The following is a 24,344-nucleotide window of genomic DNA, read 5'->3' as shown; positions in this document are numbered from 1 at the left end:
AAGGATGTCAAAAATTATAAGAGCAAGAATAACCAAACTTGGTATCTAGTTTTTATTTAATTTAATTTACTTACACCTATACTAACTTATTCTATATAGCTTCATTAAACATCCTTGTTCCTTGTAACGATGCCTTGTTATTGTCTCCAGGGAGTTGTTATAAGATCAAATCCAGCCCGAACGTTTTTTTAAAAGGCGAAACAAAGCAACCAACTGAAAAAAAAAACAGCATTCATTTTAGCTTCAAATCAAATTTCAACCTCTGAAATTCAACCGACTTATAGCCAAATCTAGCAATTCGATTCTTGGAAGCGATGGCCGATAATTTTAAATTTGAGGAGGCCTTTAACAGCCAAACTTTGCGTGGACGCGCCAACGTAAGTTGCTGTAAGAGCCTAATCCAAGTAGCGAAATAATGAAAGTTATTCTCGAACGCAGGTTGCCAAGGCCACCTGGGCCTCAGTTGGCCTTATCTATATGTTTGTAAAGTTGCATCGTCGTAGTGCCAAGCGTCGTGAGGAGCGTCTTTATTGCAGGAGCTGCCTAATGAAGATGCATCCCAAGCTTTAGATGACAAACCCACAGCGCGGTCAACAACCGCGGCACCAACAGCGAAGACGCTCTTTTGTTACATGCTGCCAAGTTATGAAGTTGCCAAATTTCTTGTATCTTACTGAGTTAAATAAATTCCATTCGTTTCGCTGCCACCGAAAAATGAGGAGGAGGGCAAATTCTGCTCTGTGTATGACTCTTATTTTGTATCTAGGAGCAGACGTCAAGTAGGCGCCCTTCTAGACTTCAAAGTCAGCACAACACAATTTCAAGCATACAGCAAACTTGCCCAGCTGGTAATTTCCTAGGAATACTAATACCCAGCTGAGGCGTGCGAGCGGCCGGGGAATCATGCGATGGCTGAGGGATTTAAAAAATATTTCAACAGCACCACAATAAACGGGCGTGCCAATGTGAGCAATTAGGCAGTTACCTTCTTCAGTAGCCAACCATATGCTTTTATTTCTGCAGGTCGCGAAAGCGACGTACGCTTCGATAACGCTCATTTACCTCTTCTACCGCATGCGACGCGGGTCTGGCAAGAATCCACCATCGGACAAAACGCAGCAACCGGCATGCAGTTGCGACAAGTCCAAAGATACAAATCCGAGACTGAGTGATGAGCCATATTCTGGTATCGAGGACCCAGATGCCGGAATCGATGAACCAGAGCCGGACTGTGCAGTGTGTCGTGAGCGTGCTGAGCGCGCTATGACCGAGTACGACGAGGAGCATCAACGCAGATCGGCCAAAGGGAAATCAAAGAACAATGGCTGCAATGGACGCGATGAGCCACCCACGCCCCCGCCGCCATCATCTTCGCCGCCGTCCTCGGGCTCAGGCACGCCTTCGCGGCGAAAGTGCCCGTGCGAAGATCCTCATCGGCGTGTGGATTCGACGGCCAAAATGAGTGCGCAGCTACAGCGTATTAGCATACCAGGACAAGAACAACAGCAAACTTGCCACAACATATCGGTGCCGTGTACGGAGCAGCCAACAGCCGTAGGCGACCTAATGGCCCAAGTACCCGAGGCGGTCTACCGAGTGCTGCGCAACGTCGTCGATGCCGTCCTTGGCAGCGCTGCAGTGACAACGGGTAGTGGCACAGCTCTCGGTGAGGCACCTGACGGTGCCGGCATTATTCCCGTGCATGACCATACGGCCATGAGTGCCTCTACCACCAACCCGCAAACACATGGGCAGCAATTCACCAAGCAACAAGAAAACGAGACGGCGGATTTCGAGGACAGTGGGCGGAGTAGCGATGAGCTACTCTATGAGCAGCACACGAGGGCCAACCGCTCTGTTAGCCCGGGTCCCCAGGTAGACCACACCCATAACCGTTACCGTTACTTCACCGATGGCTTCGCCTCAGATATGTTCTTCGAGAACTTTGAAGAGTAAGCCGAAGCTGCACCCGGAAAGTGAGATTGCCCCTGGCTTTACAAATTCCCAGTGTAAATAAGTCTTTTTATTTTTGATATAGGATCAAATTAAATCAGCAAAAGCTAGTTAAAATATTCATACGTATAAATTTGATCGTTTTGAACACCTCCTGGTGCCGTGGTCCTTGAATTCCAAGTTCTTATGTTTTCAAAGCCTTCATGCAAACAGCAGCCACAGCTAAATTGATTCATGTACTAATTTTAAAGAGTTTTAAAATAGTATATTTTTCGATAAAAAGCAATAGCGAATAGATATAACAACGACACTCATTTAAAATGTTCAAGTTCTACAAGAGCCCACAATTAAATAGATCACAACAGAATTATCAAACTCGACAATTTTTCACATGTTCATTAATAATAATTTATTATTTCAAATTCAATTTAATTGTACAATGTTTTTTGTTGTGTTTGTTTTTTTGCTTTACTCTTAGTCTGACGTACATCGTTTTGACAAAAACGACCACCATTATTACAAGTATATTATTGCATCTAACATTCGTATCAACCATAGAGGTTGTTCTTGGTTATCATAAGCTATGAGTAGTATAACTTCAACTAACATTCAATGGAATAATTGTAGTGCTTTGGTTTTATTTTAGCTTTTCCCGTCTTCCGACTCTATTGTTTCGTCAATCTCTCTCCCTCCTTCTTCGTCTTCTTCTCATCTTCAATTCAAATGCACACGGATTTTGACCGAAATTAACGCCAAAAGTGCAATTGTAAACGAAGAATTTTCTGTCAGCAGGCACTTTTAATTAAGCATTTAACGAGATTATTTATTTTCAAATGTGTATGCATGAATGTGAGAATGAATGCATACGTACTTGTTCGTATGTATGCTAAATATGTTTTAGATGCCGCAAAATAAAATGGATGGGTGGTTTGATGAATGGTGAATGTCTAGTCTTCAATGGCAATAACATTTCTATTCTAGATAACAGTTAGTCTTTTGTAAATAATGTAATGAGGGACATTTTTAAGTTCTAGAGATCCTGTTTGTTAAGCGGGTGCGAATTTAGGGGGCGCAAGTGGATTTTAACAAGTTTTACAAGTTGTTCGCTTATTTACTCCGTCGTCCTAAATAAAAAAAGTGCGTACGAATTCAGTTAAGTGCATATGTATGTTAAAATAGGGATGAATCCACCTTGTGCCAATGGTGATAAAATCATTTGTTTTTACGTACACATACGCATATACGATATTTCTATATGTGCATAAGTTTTATCGATGAATGTCAACTTGCCTAGGCTCGATTCCTGATTAGTAATTGCATCAAAGTAGTATCATTTAAAGCTTCCTGCTAATCGTTCTCAATGACACCGAAAACTTAAATTTAAGAACAGGAAATAATGTTACAGTCGGGTTAGTCCGACAGTAAAGTTACCCTGTACTCAAACAAGCTTCCACCGACTTGTAATATGTGTTCCTACATCGACATAGTACTAGAGTATAATCGTAAATATTGTAAATTGAAAACAAATGAACATAAATCATGTTGCCTAGGGACTAGGGGTGTATAAACCAAGTTTAGACAATGAAGGCTCATCCGTTTCTTACATAGAGGCGTTCATCCAGACAGACAGACGCACTGACGGACATGTCTAGATCAATTTGTTTCGTCATACTGATTATGCATATATGTACACATGGGGTCGGAAATGCTTCCTTCTTTCTGTTGCATACTTTGCACAAACGTAATGTACATTTTTTAGCCTTTGGGTACAGGGTTTTATCCACATTAATCGATGCGTGTTATGGTCGGTTCGAGTATGAATATATATCATCGCTTAACCATCATGGCTAACAACGGACTCTAGATCGCTATTGTCTTCACTGCCTGTTGCCTCGGTGGGTTCGCCCATGGCCACTCGTGCGTATTCGTCTGTATCAATGCTTTTGCAAAAATGTATTGCATACTTGAGTTTTTCGAGAAGTACAGCCTGTGGGAAGCAAACCATTAGTAAAGTTGTGACCCTAAATGATATATAAGCTTGAATTACCTTGCAAGAGTAGCGCGGCATTTTTAACAAAAAGAAGCACGTATAACTTTCTGGTAAGAAATGATCAGGAGGGTTCTTTTCCAATACTTGCAACACAAAATCGCGTCCACGGAAATCAGCTATTGTTCGCGGCAGTCGCGTACGACCCCATACAAAACGCAGAAAGAGCGATCGTTCCTATAACAAAAATTTCATGGGAATTCTTAATATATTGAGATCAAAAGAATCGTCATAGGTCTCACCTGATTGGTAAATTCCTCCATAACCTCCCAAAACCAAGAGACTAGCGCTGAATTTGGATCGAATCCTTTGTATGTGGCTACCGACTTAAGCAGGCCTAGTGGAATATCTGGGGAGCCGCAGACCATGGCCTGCAACTCAACGGCGGAAAATAATGATAGGAGCGGAACGGGTATGACTTTCGACATGCCATCACGCACTGCTTTAACTTGTTCATCAAACTCGTGCAGGCGAAAATTAAGTGCAAGACGCACATATTCTGCTCGGTTTTTGGGAGAGATGTGGGTGTAACGTGTGGACAGCGGTACCTCGTGGCCGCGAGCCGACGATGTCGAGAATGGCAGCTCCAAAGTGTTAAAAACTTTTGGGTCATCATCCATATTCCGTATACAGAGGAGGCCTGCTACATAGTCACGATCTACCTCTGTGAGATCGGTTGGACGTAGTGCCTCGCCAGTCAATTGACGCCAAACTGGCTCAGCAAGGCTAGAAGTCGTTGGTAAGAAATACATATTTAGCTTCGCAGAGTGGAAAAAGATTATACCCTTGCAAATGTTTTTTTTTGTTTTTTGCATTTTTTTTATATAAGTATATATTGTAAACAATAACAAAAAAAACTTGCAGCTTCAGAAGGAATGAAGCAATTACAGTTTATTTATCAAAAAGGCCGACCGATGTAGTTGTTAATATATCCGGCTAGTTACAATACAAGTTTGCTTGCACGATTAAGATGGACAGACAGATGGACTTGACTACAATGATGCTGATAAAAATCTATTTTTGGGGCCTGCCAAGTTCCCCGTCAATAAATATCAGACAAAATTCTGTGCAAGGGTATAAGCATGGTCTATTAAAATCTAAAGATATATATACTCACTTTAAGCTCAATGGTGAACCAGTGCGTACTGCAATACCCATAAGGACGCCAAGGAATCGAAACATGTTCATTTGTAGCACCGATGTTAGTGTGGGATCAAGCAGAAAGCAATCCCGATTAGCTCCGGCTTCGCCACGCCCATTAGGTGTGTTTATAAGCAATGGAACGCTGCCATTCTGAAGTTCGTCGCACATTTCAGCAATGGACTCGCTGTAGCCGCCTCCACAATCGTCGACACTTTCGCCGACGAACTTCACCTTCCACACACGATGTGGTAGCGAAAGGGCCTCCTGCGTGAGCAACGGCAGTTTTTGAACCATCTGCCCGAAGACGCTTTTCATGCCATCTACGCCGGCCAATCCATTGCACTTGTTGCGTGAGCGTTTAACTTGAATACGGTTTAGCTCGATGACCGGGCCATGCTGCTTATCACGCACCATAGTGGTCTGAATTACCTTTCGGAAGGCCGCCTCTTTAATGTTATAGACAAGCACGTCCTTCAGAGCGCCTAGGCTGAGATCGCCTGTAATAGGCAGCATTGCAAGACAGGGACACAACAGTTCCGAAAAATGGTGTAATAGTATCAGGCGGGCATGTAATGCTTCCGGAGGCAAGTCACGCACTAGATCATACTCTAGGGGTGGATTGGGCAGTGGGCGTAGTCGCTCCGTAAGCTGTGACGTAGACAGCGCAAGAGTATGGGCCGACCCGCAGGTTACTTTAACAATGTGTTTACCTTGTAGTGCTGTGACTAACCGTGGACGCTGTATGGCAGTTACAGTACCGTCGCCGAGCTGACCTTCATCGTTATCACCCCATGTGTAAACCTCGCCACTGTCGCTACATGCGACACAATGTAGCGATCCTGTGGCAATCGAGATAATTTTTTTCCCCTGCAATGCGGCCACTTTTTTAGGTCTGCGCACGTGATCTACGGAACCATGGCCCAAGCGATGGAAGTCGCCCTTGCCCCATGTATAGACAGCGCCAGATTTAGTCAACGCTACAGAGAATTGCGATCCGCATTCCACCTTGACAACACCGAGGCCAGCCAGACTTTCAATTTTAAAGGGAACTTTGCAGCCGTCGGAGCCGCCGCGGCCTAGTTTTCCATAGTCGCCGTCACCCCAGCTCCATACGTTATCGTCGTCGGTGATGCACAGCGTTTGAGCATCTCCAGATCCACAGGCGATGTCGATGGCCCGATAACCCAATAGGGCCTCGACTAACTTTGGTCGCAGTTGATCTTCAGAGTCTCCGTGACCTAAGCGCCCGTATCGTCCCTTGCCCCATGTCAGTACGTGGCCCGATGCTGTGATAGCGGCTGAGTGTGCGCTGCCACAGGCAATGTCAGCAACACTCATACCATTCAGATCCTCCACTAGTTTGGGCCTATCGTAGCTCATTCGGTTTCCGTGACCGAGTTTACCATCCTCACCTTCGCCCCATGCATACACTTCACCTTCCGTTGTCAGGGCTAGGCAATGCTTGCCACCTGAATTAACGGCAACCTTCTTGATAAAGACGTGCTGCAATGAGCCCACTAGAGTAGGAATGGCCCAAGAGTCTGTGCCACCGACTCCCAGACGGCCGCCGGAACCATAGCCCGTAGCGAATAACTTTCCATCCGGTGTAACAGCAAATAACGATTGCTCCCCACCAGCCAGCTGTACGGGTCGTAGCAGGCTAAGCGCCTCGCATGGCGTAGGTGTTTTAATGCGGCTGCCCTCTAGGCCTCCCAGTTGCCCGCGGTGGTTGTGACCCCATCCGTATATGGTGCTAGCCCCACCCCATGAAAGCGCCCAGTCATCGGGACGACGGTTCAGCCACTGCAACAGCTGTGCATCGTGTTGTTCCTTGAAAAGTGAGTGGTCCTCGTGCAAGCATTGGAGTTGTTCGTTGTATGGTAGCATGTAGTTAAGGACACTACTGTTCAGGGAGGCGGATGCCGAGGCAGAGCCTTCTTGTGCCCGCAGAACTATCACTGCATCGATGTACTGACTAAGGTGTCCCAACGATGGCTGTGGAGGGGGTGGTGGTGTGACGTTGCTGGTTGTGCTAGAAGACAGCGATGTGGTAGAATTCATCAGCGAAGCACCAGGCGACTGCGATGGCGGCACTGGCGGCAGCATTTCGGCAAACTTTTTGCGCACCTCCAGGCAAAAGCTCTTTGGTAGCTCTGTGCGCCGAATTAGCGATTGCGCTACACGTACAGCGATACAATAACGTTTGAACCATGCCCATTTGTGTACATCGCCAGGGGGCAACATAGCATCTATTTGCATATCGCAGGCGAGCGCTGCAAGCGTCTTGAAGTAATCTGAGTGCATCAAATGTATGCCACCCCGTACCTGTGGCTCCTCATACTCGTACTGCCGTAACAGCTCTGGGATAAGTGGCACTACAATGGCGGTCAGCGTTGGGTCGTGCGGTCGCGGTGCATGCTCCAGCAGAAGAACAGCATGCAGCTTTTTTAAAGCCCAAATGCGTTGAGCCGTAGTTAGTGCGCTCAACTGAGCACAGGTGGCTAGAGCTGCAGCCAATCGTAAAAGCACGCCAGTCTCCTGAGGTCCTAGGCGCGCATCTAGCAACGCCATCACTAACGGCATAGACGGCTGTGATAGCACGGCTCGATCCGAACCACTTTCGCTCAACGTCGAGGCAGGCATGATGGCGTGCACCCAAAAGCGCCAACCCCAGCCATTTACTGAGCTATCCGACGAAAATTTCCAGCGCAACTCGTCTCCAGTAATACGTATCTCGGGCGCCCAGTGCGAGAATTCGCGACCGGAGCGCATGGCAACGACGCGACCGGCACCATCCATTATAACAAGCGGATCGTTTCGCTTTTCCGTGGAGCATTGGCTATCAAATTCAAGACGAAGCATGTCTGCACCTGGAATTCGCACTACGCCTGTCACATTCACATTGTCGACGTAAGGGTGGCTACTCTCCTGCATAACGGGTTTGGGAACCTTACCCAGACAATGGCGCGAAGTGCATAGATCCTCCAATTCGGTTATGCACGTCTCCAATAACATGGCACCGATAGTCGGCGTGCCAGCTCCTAGTAAGATGAGGGTCTCGGCGATAGTCTGGACGGTACTCATCGGACCAGTGCGTCCGCATACGGCAAGCTTGAGGAGATCCACCAAAGTTTTGGCTTCAGCCTCACCAAGAAGGGAGGTAAAGTCATCCAATCCAGCGATGCTGCTTATAGGTGCCATCATGTCCTCTTGCTGCGTCATGGTAGCGGCCATTACTGACATAGCGCTAGCAGACATACGGGAATGCTTGTGAGGCATCGCACTACTAGACAGTGATGTAGACATAGAAAGCGAACCGGTAAGGCTCTGGAATGCGCTGAGGGGGCATGTTGACGGCGGTGGCGGAATTGCGGTATCCAGCCCGTCGGGACTGACCTCCTGCAGAGCAGGATCAGTTGCATCAGCTGGCGCCTCTCCACCACCTTGAGCAATCATCTCGCCAGTGGGAGCTACCAGCTCCTTTAACGATCCTACCGCAGTTGTGGATGCGTGATCGACTTCAAACTCGTGCGTCTGCTTCTCGTTGTAGTTGACCTTACTGTGGCTAGTTAGGGCAGCGACTATCAGCTGACGCGCCTGTAGGATGCTCATAGCTTTTAAAACATAGTTCAGCGCCGTCTGCCGCGCTGCCGGCGTTTCTAATACCAAACTTTCACTGAGACTGGTGATTGTCCCGTGTGTAGATTTGGAATCTGATTTACATCCTGTAGTAGCTAAGCCACCCGAACCGAGTGGCTCTGCTTCATAGATAGCTAGACTACTACCACCCAAGGGATCACGTGTTGTGGTAAAAGGCACGGGTCCACGCTTTTCGTCGTCCAGTGTTGCGTTTGGTAAGCCCCATGCAATCGAATGCGAGCTTCCACAAGCCACACGATTTACAAAGACCGCATCCAGACCGATAACCAAAGCCGGCTTCTTGTTAACAAACGTGTTTCCGGAGCCCTGTTGACCGTGGTCATTGTCACCCCATGCAAATACTTGACCTGCATCAGTGACGGCAAGGCAATGTAGAGCCCCAACGGCTACATGTATGACGCGTCGACCACGCAGACCAGCAATTGGCTGTGGTTTTCGCACGTGTTGATCTCCGCCATGTCCTAGACGGTAGTAGTCGCCTTTGCCCCAGGTCCACACCTCGCCGGCACGGGTAAGCGCTAAGCTGAATTGGGCACCACATTCGATCTGAATAACTCCAATACCTGTCAGGCGCTCAATCTCGTGGGGAGTTGCTGATCCTTCGGAGCCACCGCGGCCTAGCTTTCCAAAATCACCATCACCCCAGCTAAACACTGCGCCATCTTCGGTGAGTGCCAGTGTTTGCGCATCGCGGCTGCCGCAGGCCACTTGAATGACTCGTCTGCCTACAAGCGCCGTGACCAGCTTGGGTTTCAGCTGCGTTCCATTATCACCATGGCCTAACCTGCCATACTCGCCCAAGCCCCAGGTGTAAAGTTCACCCAGCGAAGTAATGGCTGCACTATGCGAAGAGCCGCAAGCAATGTCGCGTACCTTTTTGGAACGCAAGGCCTCTATTAAGCGCGGTTTGTCGATTGTGGTGCGATTGCCATGACCTAGTTTACCATCTTCGCCTTCACCCCAACTGAAAACTTTTCCGTCCAGGGTTAGAGCCAAAGCGTGCTTTCCACCCGAATGTACAGCCACCTTTTTAACTACATATTGATGCAGCACGTGCAGCTGGTGGGGCATGGAGACGTTGTGGGTGACGCCAAGACCTAATCGGCCGTTGGTTCCTTCACCACAGGCGTATACTTTTCCATCTTGTGATACCACGAACAACGACTTTGAGCCTCCAGCTATATGAATGGGACGCAATCGGCTGATGGTCTGTGAGAAGGTAGGTACTTTGACCTTGGAACCCTTTAGACCACCCAACTGCTCCTTGTCGTTTAGGCCCCAAACCATGACAGTGCAGGGAAGTTCGTTTTGAGGTGTACTTCTTGCATCAGGAGATACGCATCCATCAGCGCTAGGACCAACGCTGGCAAGGCCGGTGTACTCACAAGCCAAAAACTGCGCATTTGTCAGCATATGATCCAGATCCGGTTGCTGGCGACGTCCTACGATTTCTAGACCGTGAACTTTGCATTGAATACCGTTGTTTTGACATTGCTTGATGACGATCTCGATCCAAGGAAAGTAGTGGCGCACATCCTGCATAAGGAGTACGCTGGTAGCAGTTGATTTAATAGGTATCCATGTGTATTCCTTTAGACTATCTACGCACTCACCAACGCGAACTTCTACTAACGAAGGCATGTGCGAGTGATCCTCTGGGCTTACTCGAAGTGTAAGGCGATGGACAAGTACGTGGTCATGCATTTCAAGGCGTATCCAGTGCTTGCACTGTCCGCTAGAGGAGCTTTGCCATACCTGAACGCTTCCATCCAAAAGATGTTTAGCGGCAGCCTCATTAGAACTCACGCTTAAGGCTCGTATGCAGCGCGACCAGTCGTCAATAAGGTCATTTGGCATCGGCTGAGAGCTTTGCGGCAGTTGAGTATCTGATGTCATTGCCGAGGTAAACGCGGGAACGCTTACGAGCTCCACGTCGTTGATATGGCCCTGCCAACCTGGCATCTCCAAAAAATCAACAGTCACCTCTTTACCTTTGACGGCGGTGACATACCCAGTACTGCGGCCAATGCGCATATGCATCGACCAGATAAAGCGACAGGAGGGGCGAAGACGAACGCGCGCTCCCACACCGATGTGCGGAGGACGAGGCTGAGTAGTAGCTTGTTGGTCATGCGAAAACTCCACCAACTCAATGTGTACAAAGCAAACCCAGTAGGTACTACCGTGATTACGCCAGTCCACTTGCACGTTGAGATCATGTAAGCCCTCCGTATCTACAATAAGAACGGTGCCCATATCGCCTTTCTTTATCTCCTCGAAGTCACGGCAGCAGCGCACCGTCATTCCCGGGCAGACAAGGCCGCGCACGTAAAGCGCATATTGATCCGCCGTCTGAAAGTCCTTTCTAGTCTCAAATTTGATGGGGGCGTTGTCCGGTGCTGGTGTGGGTCCTGGTACGGTTGCAATTGTGTTTGGAGATAGTTCAGTGTCCTGCAGGGAGGAGCCCTCAACAGTATCCGAGGAAGTGCTGCTTGATAGACATTCATTGTCTGAATCGCCGTCTGCGTCCCGCTTACCAGTCCCTGTGGGCTTTTCGGTGTCGTTGGTATCGTGAAAATCACTTGGCTCCTCAATGGTATTGGCGCACACATCCGGATGCTCCAAAATCCACTGAACTATTTGCTCAGGAGTAGGAATGGTTTCGGGGTGCAATGAAAGTTGTTTTAACGCCAGCTCCACTGACTTACGTGTAAAACCCATTTCCATTATTTGTCCAATAAGCTGTGCATCAGTAGCTAATGCCCGGTGTTCATTGATATGTTCCGGTGCAATAGCACTACTAACCGTTGAGGCGGAATTTAAGTTAGCAATATTATACACGGGAACACCATGTACCATCGTGGGCTGCGCTGGTATCGACATGCAGGGCTGAATTCCACTTCCACCTCCTTCACTAAGTTCCAAATGTGTTTGGCAGGCCAACGACTGCACGCAATTCAAAGCTGCTGTAGCCAAATCCGTATAACTGTAGCAGGCCTTTACTGGTGATGGCTGCGTAGCACGCAACAGAATGCATTGGATGAGCAGCTCCAGATCATTGTTTTGATCCAGTTTTGATACTATCTCAGTTGATGTTGTTCTTGTCTTGTTCTTGGTCGCTGCACTGGTACCGGGCTGATCGGCCACCGTTGCAACATTGGCCTCCTCCTCCGAACCACTGCCATCGGTGTTATAAGCTGTCTGAAAAATACCAGGAGCACGCTGTTTAAGGATCTTTCGAAGCGCTGCCTGATGTCGATAGAGAACACTGTTGGTGTTGAGCACGGCCAGATGAAGCTGTTGAGCGCGAAGCAGTGCTAGATCAATGTGTGCCTCAGGCGTAGAATTCGCCTCCTTGGCATCGCCAGGCGGACCATAGAGTAGCACTGTCCATGCGTTTAGCAGCATTTCATTCATTGGTAGACGTGTTAGACTAAACACACTGTAGTCAATATTTGGTAGAAGCGATGACAGAGCCACTTTGACAAAATGGCCGCCAGCTGGACCGCTTAGATTGTTGTGAGCGAGCAGACAGCGGCCTCGTGTAGTGAAGCTGGATATAGTCATGTGATTCCCTTCATGAAAGCAGTTAAGGCCAACGCGTGGTCGCAAATCGTAGCCACCGATTGTGCTTAGCACACCCAACACGAAGACATGATCGTTGTCCAGCAGTAGCTGGACGTGGTGCTGGTTCGGTTTTTGAGTCTGTTGGGGTCGAGCTGGTGGCGAATCCTCTCCGAAGAGTTCGGCAGCCACACATAGTTTTTGGGCAAGAAAGGAGTTAATAACGGAATTCCAATGAGGCAAAGTGTGCAGCCGTCGCAGTAGGGTAACTATTTCTTCGGCCACGGTTCCAGAGTGTGAGGCAGTGAGCACAACTCGTGCTTTACCCTCATGTGGCTGCAGAGTTGTATCGTGAGGACAATGCAAAGCAAGCCTTCCTAAAGTAGCGAAAAGCTGGCGCACAAGCGCTCCCATATGCTGCTGTTGATGCGACCAGTGCACAAGTGCGCACTGCAGCAGGCGCACGCAGTGGATTTGACGAAAGACAAGTTGCTCGCTTGTAGCGGGCTGTTCTAAGAGATCAATGTAATACGTCAACCAGCTCGGTGAGCTCATGTAGGTGGACAATGTGCGGCAGTCACCTACGAAGGCAAAAAAAACAAAAGAAAACCTTTTAGGTTGATGAAAATAAACTAGGCCTACAAACAACACTTTTACACAAATGGGTATTGTGTGTTTGATTTATAGCTATTCAAAGATTAGGGCAATTTTGTTTGCAATTTTGGTCCTTGTTTATTATTTACTTAATCTAAAGCGCAGTACGTTTGTATAGATAGTTGTGACTCACCTGCAATGGCACGTACGAAGCCTAGATTAAGCCAACTAACGCAGTGAGATGTAAGAGCCAATGCCGGCTTGGGATCGAGTATGGTGCGAAACATACTAGTGACACCGCGCACTGCGTGCTTGTCCATGCGTTCGCTATGCAGACCCGTACCAACGGCTACGATCTGTAACAACTTAGAGGCGCAGTAGCGAAGCAGCTTTGTGGGATGGGATTCACTAGTAGGCGGTGGCTCGCAGCAATGTATCTCGTCATGCTCCGGCTCTGTAGGCGAAACGATGTTAAGCGCACTGTCGGCTAATTGCAGATCGTACTGTCCTTCTTTGCCCATACGGTACGAATTGGTCGCGCCAGTATACCATTCCACACGCACCCAGCTATAACAGAATATCAGAATAATTCGAGGAACTGATTAACGATAGCGTTGACACTTACCCATCTTCGCCCACCTCACTTATGATACGACCCTCGCCAGGAGGATTTCCATCCTGGTCACCCCACTTCCAGTCGGCGCCACGCACAATGCGTGTGCCGATTTTCATAAGTTTAGCCAGCTCCGGACCGCTAAGGTGTGCCTTGCTTGACTTCTGCTTCAGCATGGTGTCCTCGTAGAGTACAGTAAGCTCAAAAGGTGAGCGTGCTGCAATGCCCTCGCCGCCGGTTTGTGCCAGTAGCCCTAGCACGGTACCTAAAAGTCCTGAGTTGATGAGCAGACTCAGCTCGTTAGCACCCTGCTCCTTGGCCAACAATCCAAACACGCTCAGCAAAAAACGTGCGCGCGGTAGCTTCTTAAGTAGCACGTAGGCGCTTAGGTTGCAGCTATCTTTTCCGCGTAGTGGCAGCTGCTCCTCATTTACGAGTCGTCGCAGCTCACGCACTGCCCACTCTATGATGCGCGACTGGGCCAAAAGTAAATTAGCCTTCTGATAGGCTGTGATCATGTTTAGCTGTTTGAGAACATGCATTGTATGAGCACCAACGCCGCCACTATTTTTCAAATGTAGTCCCAGAAAGCCATTAAGTAGGTTGTATTGAGGTGCGTCAAGGAGGCCATGCACCTCGAGCAACTGCTGAAACAACTGTAGGCCGCCGAGGCGCAACTGGTAGCGCTGCATCTGGCAATACATAGCACGACGTACAGTTTCCACATCACAGCTGTCCTGCATGGCAAAGTCCACGATATCGTGCATCAATGATGCGTTTAGTTCACCATCAAAATGGAGTTTCTCATTGATGCGGCGCAACAGGCGTGCTGAAGACTCATCCATTTCCGCCTCGTTTTCTGGCTTCTTCTCATCCTGCTCATGCTCGTAAAAAATATCATTGCTGGACTTTAATACGTGCTCTGTGGTAGCTGAGGGAGGGAGTGCCATGGGAGTCGCTGTTGTTAGATCTGTTGTTAGCTCGAGGCCGTTAACCGGTAAAAGTTCTAATGACTCTTGCTTGACCATATGCTGCTGCTGCTGGCTCTGGATTGTAACGTTGAGAATGTCTTCGGGCTTGGCGCAGGCCAGCTGCTTCTTGACGGCACGCATCTCAACCAGCAGTCGGCGTACCAGGTGTTTGAAGCGCGGCAGTCGGTGCAGTAGCGGTAATCGTTGTAAGCCACGTTGCTGGGAGCTAACTGTCGGCCGCACTTCGTAGAGCAAAAAACGCAGGCGCTCAATAATTGGCGCGCAAACCTCTTTGTAACTGCGGTTCAGCTGCTGGCGTGTGCGTACTACAGACCATTTAGACTGGTAGACGAGTCGAATAATCTCAGAAAGTTGTTTGGGCGGCTGTGACTGCATATTAGCCTCCAATGTGTTGACTACCAGTCCACCAAGGCATTGGTGGCGTATAAGCACTGCAGTCAGTAATCGCTCCAACTCTTGCACAGGATGCTCTGTGGGGAACTCCTGATGCCACATAAGGTTGTGCTCCTTGCAGTAACGCTCGGCAAGCGCCGTCCAGGCGGCAACAAGCATATCTCCTAATCGCGCTTCGGCCAATCCACCAATGAAATTGTCGACGCGCTGCTGAAGCTGAGAGCGAACAGGACGTACTGGCGGTTGCTGCAACGGCGTTGGCGGTGGTTCGTGGCCAGTAGGTGTATTTCCGGCTGTGCTATGGCTACTGCGAGCGTCTCCTTTTTCTTCGTCAAAGGGATTGCTTGGTTGCAGCAGCAGCAGCCCACCGCTGAGTATCGATGATTTATTTAGCTGTTTACACTGAAGCTCCGCCGGTTGCAAGGCCGGTCCAGTTATCATGAGATTTGCGGTTACACCCAATAGATGAGCCAATGCACACTCCGAGTTGAAATGGGTAAGAGAGAGACCCGATGAAGGCGGGTGCTGAGAGGACAAAAATATGAAAGCAGGTGGATAGGGTTTGAACTTATAGTGACTTACCTTTTCTTCGCTAGTAGCGTTTGCATATTTGCCTAGCTTATGATTCTGTAGTATGTGTTCCATAATGCAGCGCGTGGCAGGCGCGCTTAGATCGGCGGTCAGGTCCTTGCCTATACCTGCTGCCAGTAGCTCCTGCAAGCCCTGGGATTCATTTCTATAGTGCAGCATCATTTAATAGATAGAATTATGGTTTTGAGTTCACTATTCATAAGTACACTTTTACAGATATTTTAGCCCTTTTCCTAAAACCAAAAACTTTGAGGGATCATTGAACATTTACAAATTAAAACATGTCGAATGCTACATCCGCGCACCCGGCTCTTATATACCTTGTACTCATCTACCCCGTTTTTATATACCCTGTACTCATTGCTACATTTTTAACTTTGCACAAACCTAAATCGTTGCCCCCTACAAAAAATGTTACCATATAAAGTCGACCACACATTCACTATTTGTTGAAGCATAAATTATTATTTAAACGCATCGCGTATTATTTAATTCAAATTTTTGTTCGCGACCCCTTTGATAAAAGCTGCGTACGCACTTTTGTATATAACATACATATGTTGATTTGTATGTATAAGTGTATTGACTTCACCAAAAAACACCATAATAAGCATAAGAACAATGTAATCAAAGATGATTGTCAGTCCCATAAAACTTTCTTAATGTACATATGTACGTCATCTGTGTGCGAATTATTTAGAACGGTTCTCCACTCAAAATTTATTATATTTGTAAAGCTCTTTGTATCATATTTCAATGTATCTTTGTTGGTTGTTATTAAAAATGATAAACAAATTTAAATCAGTAAATGCAAATTTAAATCCATTTAGTATATATTTTAAAAAATTATAAAAAGATTAAAAAAAACGCTACAGTCGAGCCAGTCCGACAGTAAAATACCCTGTATTCCCACTTCTGACAGACGGACGTGGCTATATTGTCATACTGATAATAATATAAATATATACATTCAGGTGTCTACCACGCCTTCTACTGTGTGTTACATACATCAGCACTAAACTAGCCTTTTACCTTTTTTTTACAGGGTATAAATATAAATGCTACTTACACATATCCTGTAAGATCGCACACATAGCCACCAAGTATCACACAGCGCCCTCCGTCGATCAACTGATTTTCGAGATCTGTACGACGTACATATTGCATTTCGGATTCAGTTGCTGGTATGTTGCCGGTCGCACCGCCCTTGGGGCCACCGCGACATATAATGCCTGGCCAGCCCATATCGTCACCATCTCGGAGCTCGCTCTCGCACAGGACATGGTTCAGCTTGTCCAGAGCACGCAACAATGGGACAAATACTCGCGTCCAGCGGAACTTGGAGAGGCATTCAGGACGATCACGCTTAAGCAGCACAAGACCCATAAGCAGTTCGTATAGCAGGGCATCCGAGATATCCGACTTGAGCACTTCGTTAACGTCACTGACATCACGTCCTTGCAGTGCAAGCTCGTGCGCCTGTTGCAATGTGACTACGCAGAGGGGAACCAAGCTGTGCAGGTACTGCGCCAGCAATGCCTCGGCTCCACTCGTATCCTCGTCGGCGATGCCGCTTGCCTGGTGCATATGTGCTAATAGCAACCTCTGGAAGCGGTGTAACAAATTTAAACTAGGGCTGCTTCGCTCAATGCTGCAACTCTCTTTTGGTTCTTGCTCATGCTTGGTGACTAGCGTTGGTGATCGTCGCTGTGCTAGCCGCGTTTGCGTTAGTGCCGCGTTGTTTCCCAGAAGCCGTGTGATGAGGTGCAACAGTGGCAGATGATGAGCACCATCACTGGCTGTATCTACGGACGAGGACTCCAGGCGTATGGCATGATGCAGTGCGGACTCAAGACCGCCCTCGGCCATAAGCGAGCTTACAAGCAGATCTGTCATAAAGCGATGCCCCGGCGATGAATGACCCAGCTCCGAAGGTAAGAGAGAGGTCAATGTCTGCGCCCGTTCCGCTGCAGTGGGCAGTAGTACGCTCCAGCCATCCTAAGGACGTAAGAAGTTGTTTAATTGTTATTATAAGTCTAGCAATGGTAAATCTTCACAAGCATAGCTCACCTGCAATGCCTGCTGTGCCGCAACTTGTATGGTCTTAAGAACATTTGTACCGCCCGCCAGTGTGAGAATGCGCGTCTTTAGACTAGCCAGCAAACGGCTTCCACTTCCCAAACCGAGTTGTTTGGGTTCCACGCCGTTTGAAATGAGTGCCACCAACTGTAAGCGTATAAGATTTAGGCAAGCTACTGCAATACATTCGGACTCCTGGTTAGGTGTTTGGCGGTTGTTGCTATCTTGTCCTCCGCAGCACATTCCTAGTAACTGATCAAGCAGGCGGAATGTTGGTTCGGTTAAGTCGATGACGAAGGGGACGCGCAGAGGTACACCTTGCCAAGAACTCTGGGTCCACAAAAGGCTCTGACCTGCCGTACATGCTACACCGCTGACGATTACTGTGGGCGGTGTAATCATCAAAGGCGCACGCAATAGCGGTTCCCGGGAGATAGCAGAAGGGCAGATTTGTTGATAATCGTTCCAACCCCAGCCGTATACCTCACCTCCGCTGCTTAACGCCAGACAGTGAGCCACGCCTACTGCTACATCCACAACGCGCTTGTGCTGCAATGATGAGAAAGAAATTTCCCATTTTTGCGTCCATCAATAAAGGGTACATTACGTAAACATTCAAACATTGATTGAATGGATTAAAACGTTTGTTGGGACATACTTATTAAAATGAGGTGCACGAAAAAATTACAAAAACAAAAAATACTTTTTCCGTTATTGCCACAATATTAGAAACCTTTTGTCTCTTCTTGTATATACTAGAAAAGTGCAACAATATTTAAATTCCTCTAAAAACATTACATAAGAGAGAACTCGCTTAAGTCTAAATTATTATATTATTGTCATAAGGGATGGTCTCCAATTACTTCTGGTCCACTGTAGGTACCCAGAAATGTACATATGTGCAACCTAAAGATTCCATGTTGATCACTTGTCGGACGAATTATTAGGGAATGGGCAAAGTACGATATTCTCATGCTTCAAATTTAATTCTTTCTATTTCGAAGACACAAGCTAATAGTATATTATTTGTTCAACCTGTATATCTACTTGTATATTGTAATACATACGTACATATCGACAGCCCATATTTGTAGATTTAAATAAAATAAATAATTACAATAAAAGTTAAGAAGAGAGAACGCTACGCACGAGCAAGGCCGACAATGAAATACTCTGTACCCAGATAAATCCGGCACTGAGTTGTATACGCTTTGGCAAAAAGAAGAAAAATAAAAATATTTTAAATTTATTTAATTGTTGACGCCGCTTCTTTATTTTCAGAAACGTTCAAACAAGCTGTATCAGGCATATAAAAAAGCTTAGCCCGATTTTAGCTTCAAAAAGTAAATAAAAGCCCACTCAATGTTTGCGAGGAACAAACAATAATGTAAAGATAAGGCTGTGCGATCCCAACTTTTTAAAACTTCAACAAAAGAAAAAAAACAATTTTCAATTTTAATTTTTTAATTTAGCTTTTTAAAATTAAAATAAATTATATTTATTTGCATCGGGATTGCTGGTGAAGCATAGGCAAGAGGTATATTTATGGCTATTGCTCCTGTAGAGTTCACATATTACGATGCAGCTTGACATATAAACACAAGGGCGTAGGCAGGGGGGGGGGGAAGGGGGGGGGGCGTTGCCACCCCTCTACAAATATTTTTCTATGTATACAAAGTCGATCACACGTTCATTATTATAACGCACTATTTCGCCTTAAAATGGAACTGAGTTGGATTTGTTGAAGTTTTTTCATTGATCATATGCATAAATTATTTTGTAAGTGCATGGTGTATTATTTAATAAAAATTTTAATTTTTTGCAGAATCAGGTGAAGACAAAATATCCTTAGTAAGCTATTCGCAGGCCACTATTGGAACTCATCCTGCTTACATATGAATGCAAAAACTTAATAAACATTAAATGTGAGATTGTAGCAAAATGAAGTTATTCGCGCATATTAATAGTTTTATTAAAACTATAGAACTCACCTGCAAAGCCGTGACCTGCTTAGGAACGCTATAGCCCTGGACGTTGCGCTCGACCATGTGGTGGCCCAAGCACGTGCTCTTGCCCCACGTGTATAACTGACCATCGACACTTAGCGCCAGTGAGTACTGAGCTCCGGCGAAAACTCGTTGAATACGCGGCAGTGTTTCGATGATGATCGGTAGGAGGCTACTGTTGCAGCTGCCATTACCGAGTTTACCGTAATCGCCGTCGCCCCAGGCATAAACCAGGCCTTCGGCCGTCAGACACAGCGTGTGAGCGTCTCCGCTACCCAACGCCACATCAATAATCTCATGATCTGCAACGGCCATAACAATAGCGGGCAGGCATTGGTCATCCGAGTTGCCATGACCCAAACGTCCGTAAGTGCCGCGACCCCAGGTATATAAATTACCGCTATTGGTAATAGCGGCGCTATAAGAGCAGCCACAAAAAACGGCCTTTACACAATGGTCCAGGGCAACAATTTTGGTTGGAAACTCGCGAGCATGGCAATCACCGTGTCCTAGACGATGGCTTTCGCCAGATCCCCATGAGTACGCATTGCCTTAAATTGAAAATAATGGATAATTAAAGTGCTTGATATCGTTGAAATTATCTCTACTTACGATGTGTGTCAATAGCCAGAAAGTGGCGACCCTCACAGTGAGACGCAATAGTCACAATATGCTCATGTGCAATCTCTTCGATCAACTGCGGCTCGAGCTCTGGTTTAGAAATGCGCCAGTTGTAAAGCTTGCCATCCTGTGATAGAAACAGCACCAATTCCTCGCTGCACGCTACTTGCTTCACCTGAAACTTGCATTTCAGCAATGGCGCCGAGTATCCTCCGCTGTCCGCAGCGGTCGGCATCTCGCCCATGCTGCAGTGAAGCGCTGGCTCTGCCGTAAAGCCATGCTGCTCCCTATAAAGCGTCGGCCATCCCAGCACGTAGACACGTTGTTGTTCCTGTGGTGTCGGTGGAGGTGGTGCGGGCTGGGCCATGTGCCCAAGCTGTGCACGCAAACTGTCCTGCTGCGGGGGGCCCCGCACTACGCAATTAGGCATATGTGGCAACGCCAATCTATCCAGATGCGATATGATGACAACCGCAGCGCGCTTCAGGTCCACAATAGCTGCGCTGCTTTTTGGCAGCATAAGAAAGCGTAGAAAGGTTTCTGTGGCGCTGGTTGTACTCACGAGATCACCGTTAGCTACAGTGGCTCCAGCCATTGAGCCGCCTGCGCTAATGCGTTGGTAGCGTTGCAAGATTGGCAACAGAGGTGCACCAGCCTTTTTCGGTATGTCACGGTTGTCATTACTCGACTTATCTTTGTCCCACAACAAGAGCAACAACACGACGCACTCTAACGTGGCCGCTAGTGTGCCCTTCTGGACGCCTAGCTCGAGTAGCAGGCATAGCGCCGTATGACGGTCGGCAATTGGAGCAACACAGCGCCCGCCCATTGGATCACCAAGTGCAACCAAACGCAGAAACTTAATGGAGCGTTCCATAACCTCTAGCCACAGCGGTGAGACCTCGGTCGCATCAAAGAGCGTCGCTTCGGGCAGCTCCTGCAGCGATTCGAGCGCTTCACTTAACAGCTCGCTGCACATCTCTATATCCTCGCCGGAACGCCAAGCACGGCGGAGAAAAGCAAACGAGAAGTTAAGGGCAGCGCGTGTGCCAACGCGCGCTAAGCCAAGGGCAACATGTTCATTTGGGGTGTATCCAGAACCCGCAGTAGCTATAGCCGACGAATCCGGCGTGTGATTGGAGTCGCGACGCAATGGCAGCGCGCTTACTCGACGTCCTAATTTTTCTACCACAGTGCTGTTGCTACCACTGCTTGTGGGTGCGTCGGCCGTTTTGTTTATTTGATGCTGCTGCTGGAGAAGATTTTGCTTTTGCTGCAACTGCTGCTGCTGAGTACGCTTTAGAGCCACAAAATATCGCTCGTATATAAACAACTGCTGGCGCATCTGCTGCGCTGAAAGACAATTTCCGGCTGCACGTAAAGCCAACTCGTGCAGCTCAGCAATGAGCATACGCTGGCATTCCTTTTTTGCCTGTTGCGTGGGAGGTTGGCTCCACAGCCAGTTATTTAGCGTCAGCTCCGACCCATGATGTTGAGTTGCGGCTTGCTGGGCAGCCGAAGTCAGCTTCCTAATAGCCGTGTCTGAGTCTAGAGGGCGACATCCTTCGCAGTTACATGCTGAAAGCGGGCCACAATAGTCCGACTGGCAGCAGATGCACTTAAGCTTCTGAGCCCCGCAATAGTGTTTTCCATCGTCGCCTAGGTAAGAGAGTTGACCACGAGCGTTCATTACTGCTGCGGCTGGCGAAGATACTAACTCACAGTCCTGAATCAGATGATTCCACAGCACGGCAGCTTCGGCGGAGTTACGTAGACAGGCAATAAGATCGGCCCGCAACCACTTTGCATCCAAGTACGGCAAAGGCCGCAAATAAAGGTCACCGGTGGGAGTGGTTGCTGCCGCAGTGCCTTCATTTGCGTTGTAGTTGCCATAGTACATGTTTTTTGTCTACTTTCAAATTTTCTATTAGCAGGACAACTTAAATAATTTTAATTGGGTTCCGGTAGGGGTAGCTCAATTGGCGAAATTAGCCTCAACTCTTTCCCACTTTCCAATTACGGAAGGAATCATAATGGCAAAGCAATCGTCTTTGTGTGTGAACGTTGAGAAGCTTGTTGTTCTGAGTTGTTCTTGTTATGCTTTGAAAGCGGCACAGTTAATAGCAACCGCGATGTCAATGTCGTTTCACACACGCACGGACACACACCTTAGTGTGTGGGTTAGATTGTAGTTTTCTTTCACCGAGAAGTCTTTTTTTATCGTCCTTGTTCTTAAACTTAACCCACATTCGAATACATGTATATATTAATTCATATTGATATCACATTCCGACCAGTTTTAACAATATTATGTAGAACCGAAAGATGTAATTATTTTACGATTAGCTTTTAAATAAAATATAAGTTGCGTTCTGTTTTGCAAGCAAATAGCGATGAGCGATTTATAGTGTGTCATGATTATTGTTGGGTAATGTGGTAGCACTGTTTTCAGCACACTTTATGTGATTGGCAGCACTTGTAAAAGCCTTGGTCAAATTTAACAAGAATGTAATAGTCGGACGGGTCCGCTATGAAATACCCTGTATGCCGTGTTATGGGATGTTAATCGAGCGCTGAGCAAAAAAACACAAAAGTAATTAAAAGGAGGCCACTGCTGCAGCTTGGAAACGAAGTTCTACCATAAAATTGTTTCTCTTTTCATTTTTTTAGGATTAATCGATTTGAAATAGGCCAGCAGATAGCATGCGTTTAATAGTCAAGCAAAAAGGATTTCCTTTCAGTCATTAATGTGAATTTTTGATTTAATTTTTACTGTAAGCAATAACAACATCCATCCTTAAGCCCCCAACATACAAATACACTAGAGATCAAACTGTTAGACCAAATATTAAAGAATAATTTCACATTTAAGTGAATCGCTTAGAAAAGAAATACATACATATGTACATGAATGTATGTACATATTTTCCAAATTAATTGTAATAATGAAATTAAAATAAAATTGTTTTTCCTAAAAGGACACCTGAAAGAGTTCATATTATAGTTAATATCGGAATAACAAGATATTCAAATAAATACTGCTCCCCTAAATATAAAGCTATCTCACTACAAAAAAAATTTAATTGTACATACTCCTCGTTCCCGTAAGGAGACAAATTTCTACTCTACAGTTATGAATGTATATACATACATATATTTAATATATAGTGATATTATGTAATATTTAATTTGACCAAAACCTGAAAGCTTAGCCAATGGTGTGGAAATGTTTTAGTCCGATCTTTCGTTACCATAAGACCGATGTATTTACAATATCCAATTTTAATGCGGACTACATGTGCAAGCGTATGTGTAGGATACATAAATTTCGGTGCTGAAGCTCATACATGGACATCCATGTATACGGACTGTACTATATGTACTTATTTTAAGTCTATTCCTGAAAACAAACATATTGTTTAATTTTGATTAAAAAATATACATATATTTGGATGTCTTGAAATTGTTTATTTTATGTCTGGTTACCATCTAAAACATGTCAATTGAAGAATATAATTAAATATATTGTATGAAATCTACAGTCGCAACAGATTTAATGTTAATAATGGTGTGGATACGTGTGGACCCAGCCGAAGGCCTTACAAATATAGTTAGTATAGTTTACAATAACTGTAGCTGTAGCTTTTTCATATACATATGTATGTATACAAATTAAGACGGGAATATACATGATTACATGATAGTATTGTGGTTCGCTGATATATAGTATGATTCATATAGCTTTAATTAAATTACTGTTAAAATTACATACATACATATGTATATTGATATGCTTTGAAAAAGTATAGTATAGTCAAACTTAACATCCAAAAGTGTCTAAGCCGTCGCGTAATGAAGTAAACTGTCATACTAATCACAAACTTTACATTACTGACCGTCTTTGAATTCCTTGTAATGAGAACTATTGTTAAGTTTTTAACCGAGAACTACGCTATGGTGTAAGCGGTGCTATGGTGCAAATATGTATGTTGGTTGCTACAGCATATTATAAATAATTGCACAATTTTGAAAGGTTTGCAATTAAAAATATTGTACAATTATAAAGTTAAAACATGGACAAGGCAAGA

At 46.2% G+C, this 24,344-nt stretch overlaps 3 protein-coding genes across 3 annotated transcripts; 2 read left to right on the top strand and 1 right to left on the bottom strand.

Moving 5' to 3' along the window:
• The first annotated feature begins 287 nt into the window (after window positions 1–287).
• On the top strand, window positions 288–719 carry LOC115629301 (putative 60S ribosomal protein L33). Its single transcript, XM_030525748.1, has 2 exons — window positions 288–377; window positions 439–719. Exons 1-2 carry the CDS (start codon window positions 315–317, stop codon window positions 568–570), a joined length of 195 nt encoding a protein of 64 aa, XP_030381608.1. The 5' UTR covers window positions 288–314; the 3' UTR covers window positions 571–719.
• Window positions 720–798: 79 nt separating this feature from the next.
• LOC115629290 lies at window positions 799–2,328 on the top strand. The gene is made up of 2 exons (XM_030525730.1): window positions 799–965; window positions 1,024–2,328. The coding sequence occupies exons 1-2, from the start codon at window positions 909–911 to the stop codon at window positions 1,954–1,956; spliced, it is 990 nt and encodes a 329-aa protein (XP_030381590.1). The 5' UTR covers window positions 799–908; the 3' UTR covers window positions 1,957–2,328.
• Window positions 2,329–3,095: 767 nt separating this feature from the next.
• On the bottom strand, window positions 3,096–22,478 carry LOC115629289 (probable E3 ubiquitin-protein ligase HERC2). Its single transcript, XM_030525729.1, has 11 exons — window positions 20,248–22,478; window positions 19,621–20,186; window positions 17,621–18,178; window positions 16,620–17,548; window positions 15,542–15,695; window positions 13,587–15,484; window positions 13,155–13,528; window positions 5,118–12,948; window positions 4,243–4,726; window positions 4,001–4,177; window positions 3,096–3,940 (listed from the first exon to the last, which is right to left on the bottom strand). Exons 1-11 carry the CDS (start codon window positions 22,154–22,156, stop codon window positions 3,788–3,790), a joined length of 15,033 nt encoding a protein of 5,010 aa, XP_030381589.1. The 5' UTR covers window positions 22,157–22,478; the 3' UTR covers window positions 3,096–3,787.
• Window positions 22,479–24,344: the final 1,866 nt, after the last annotated feature.

This window comes from Scaptodrosophila lebanonensis, unplaced genomic scaffold (genome assembly GCF_003285725.1).
Source record: "Scaptodrosophila lebanonensis strain 11010-0011.00,11010-0021.00 unplaced genomic scaffold, SlebRS2 tig00000138-arrow-arrow-pilon, whole genome shotgun sequence".
NCBI classification, from domain to species: domain Eukaryota; kingdom Metazoa; phylum Arthropoda; class Insecta; order Diptera; family Drosophilidae; genus Scaptodrosophila; species Scaptodrosophila lebanonensis.
Note: the sequence above shows the minus strand (reverse complement) of the source record. Positions and strands in the feature narration are given on the sequence as shown.

What these genes read in the sequence shown, in the direction of transcription:
- LOC115629289 (XM_030525729.1), bottom strand. Translation starts at nt 22,156, where the DNA reads ATGTACTATGGCAACTACAACGCAAATGAAGGCACTGCGGCAGCAACC. An exon ending in TCTGGCTATTGACACACATC is followed by an intron (nt 20,187 to 20,247) that starts GTAAGTAGAGAT and finishes TTTCAATTTAAG; the next exon opens with GCAATGCGTACTCATGGGGA. An exon ending in TGCGATCTTACAGGATATGT is followed by an intron (nt 15,696 to 16,619) that starts GTAAGTAGCATT and finishes GCTGCACTATAG; the next exon opens with AAATGAATCCCAGGGCTTGC.
- LOC115629301 (XM_030525748.1), top strand. Translation starts at nt 315, where the DNA reads ATGGCCGATAATTTTAAATTTGAGGAGGCCTTTAACAGCCAAACTTTG. An exon ending in CTTTGCGTGGACGCGCCAAC is followed by an intron (nt 378 to 438) that starts GTAAGTTGCTGT and finishes TCTCGAACGCAG; the next exon opens with GTTGCCAAGGCCACCTGGGC.
- LOC115629290 (XM_030525730.1), top strand. Translation starts at nt 909, where the DNA reads ATGGCTGAGGGATTTAAAAAATATTTCAACAGCACCACAATAAACGGG. An exon ending in CAATAAACGGGCGTGCCAAT is followed by an intron (nt 966 to 1,023) that starts GTGAGCAATTAG and finishes TTATTTCTGCAG; the next exon opens with GTCGCGAAAGCGACGTACGC.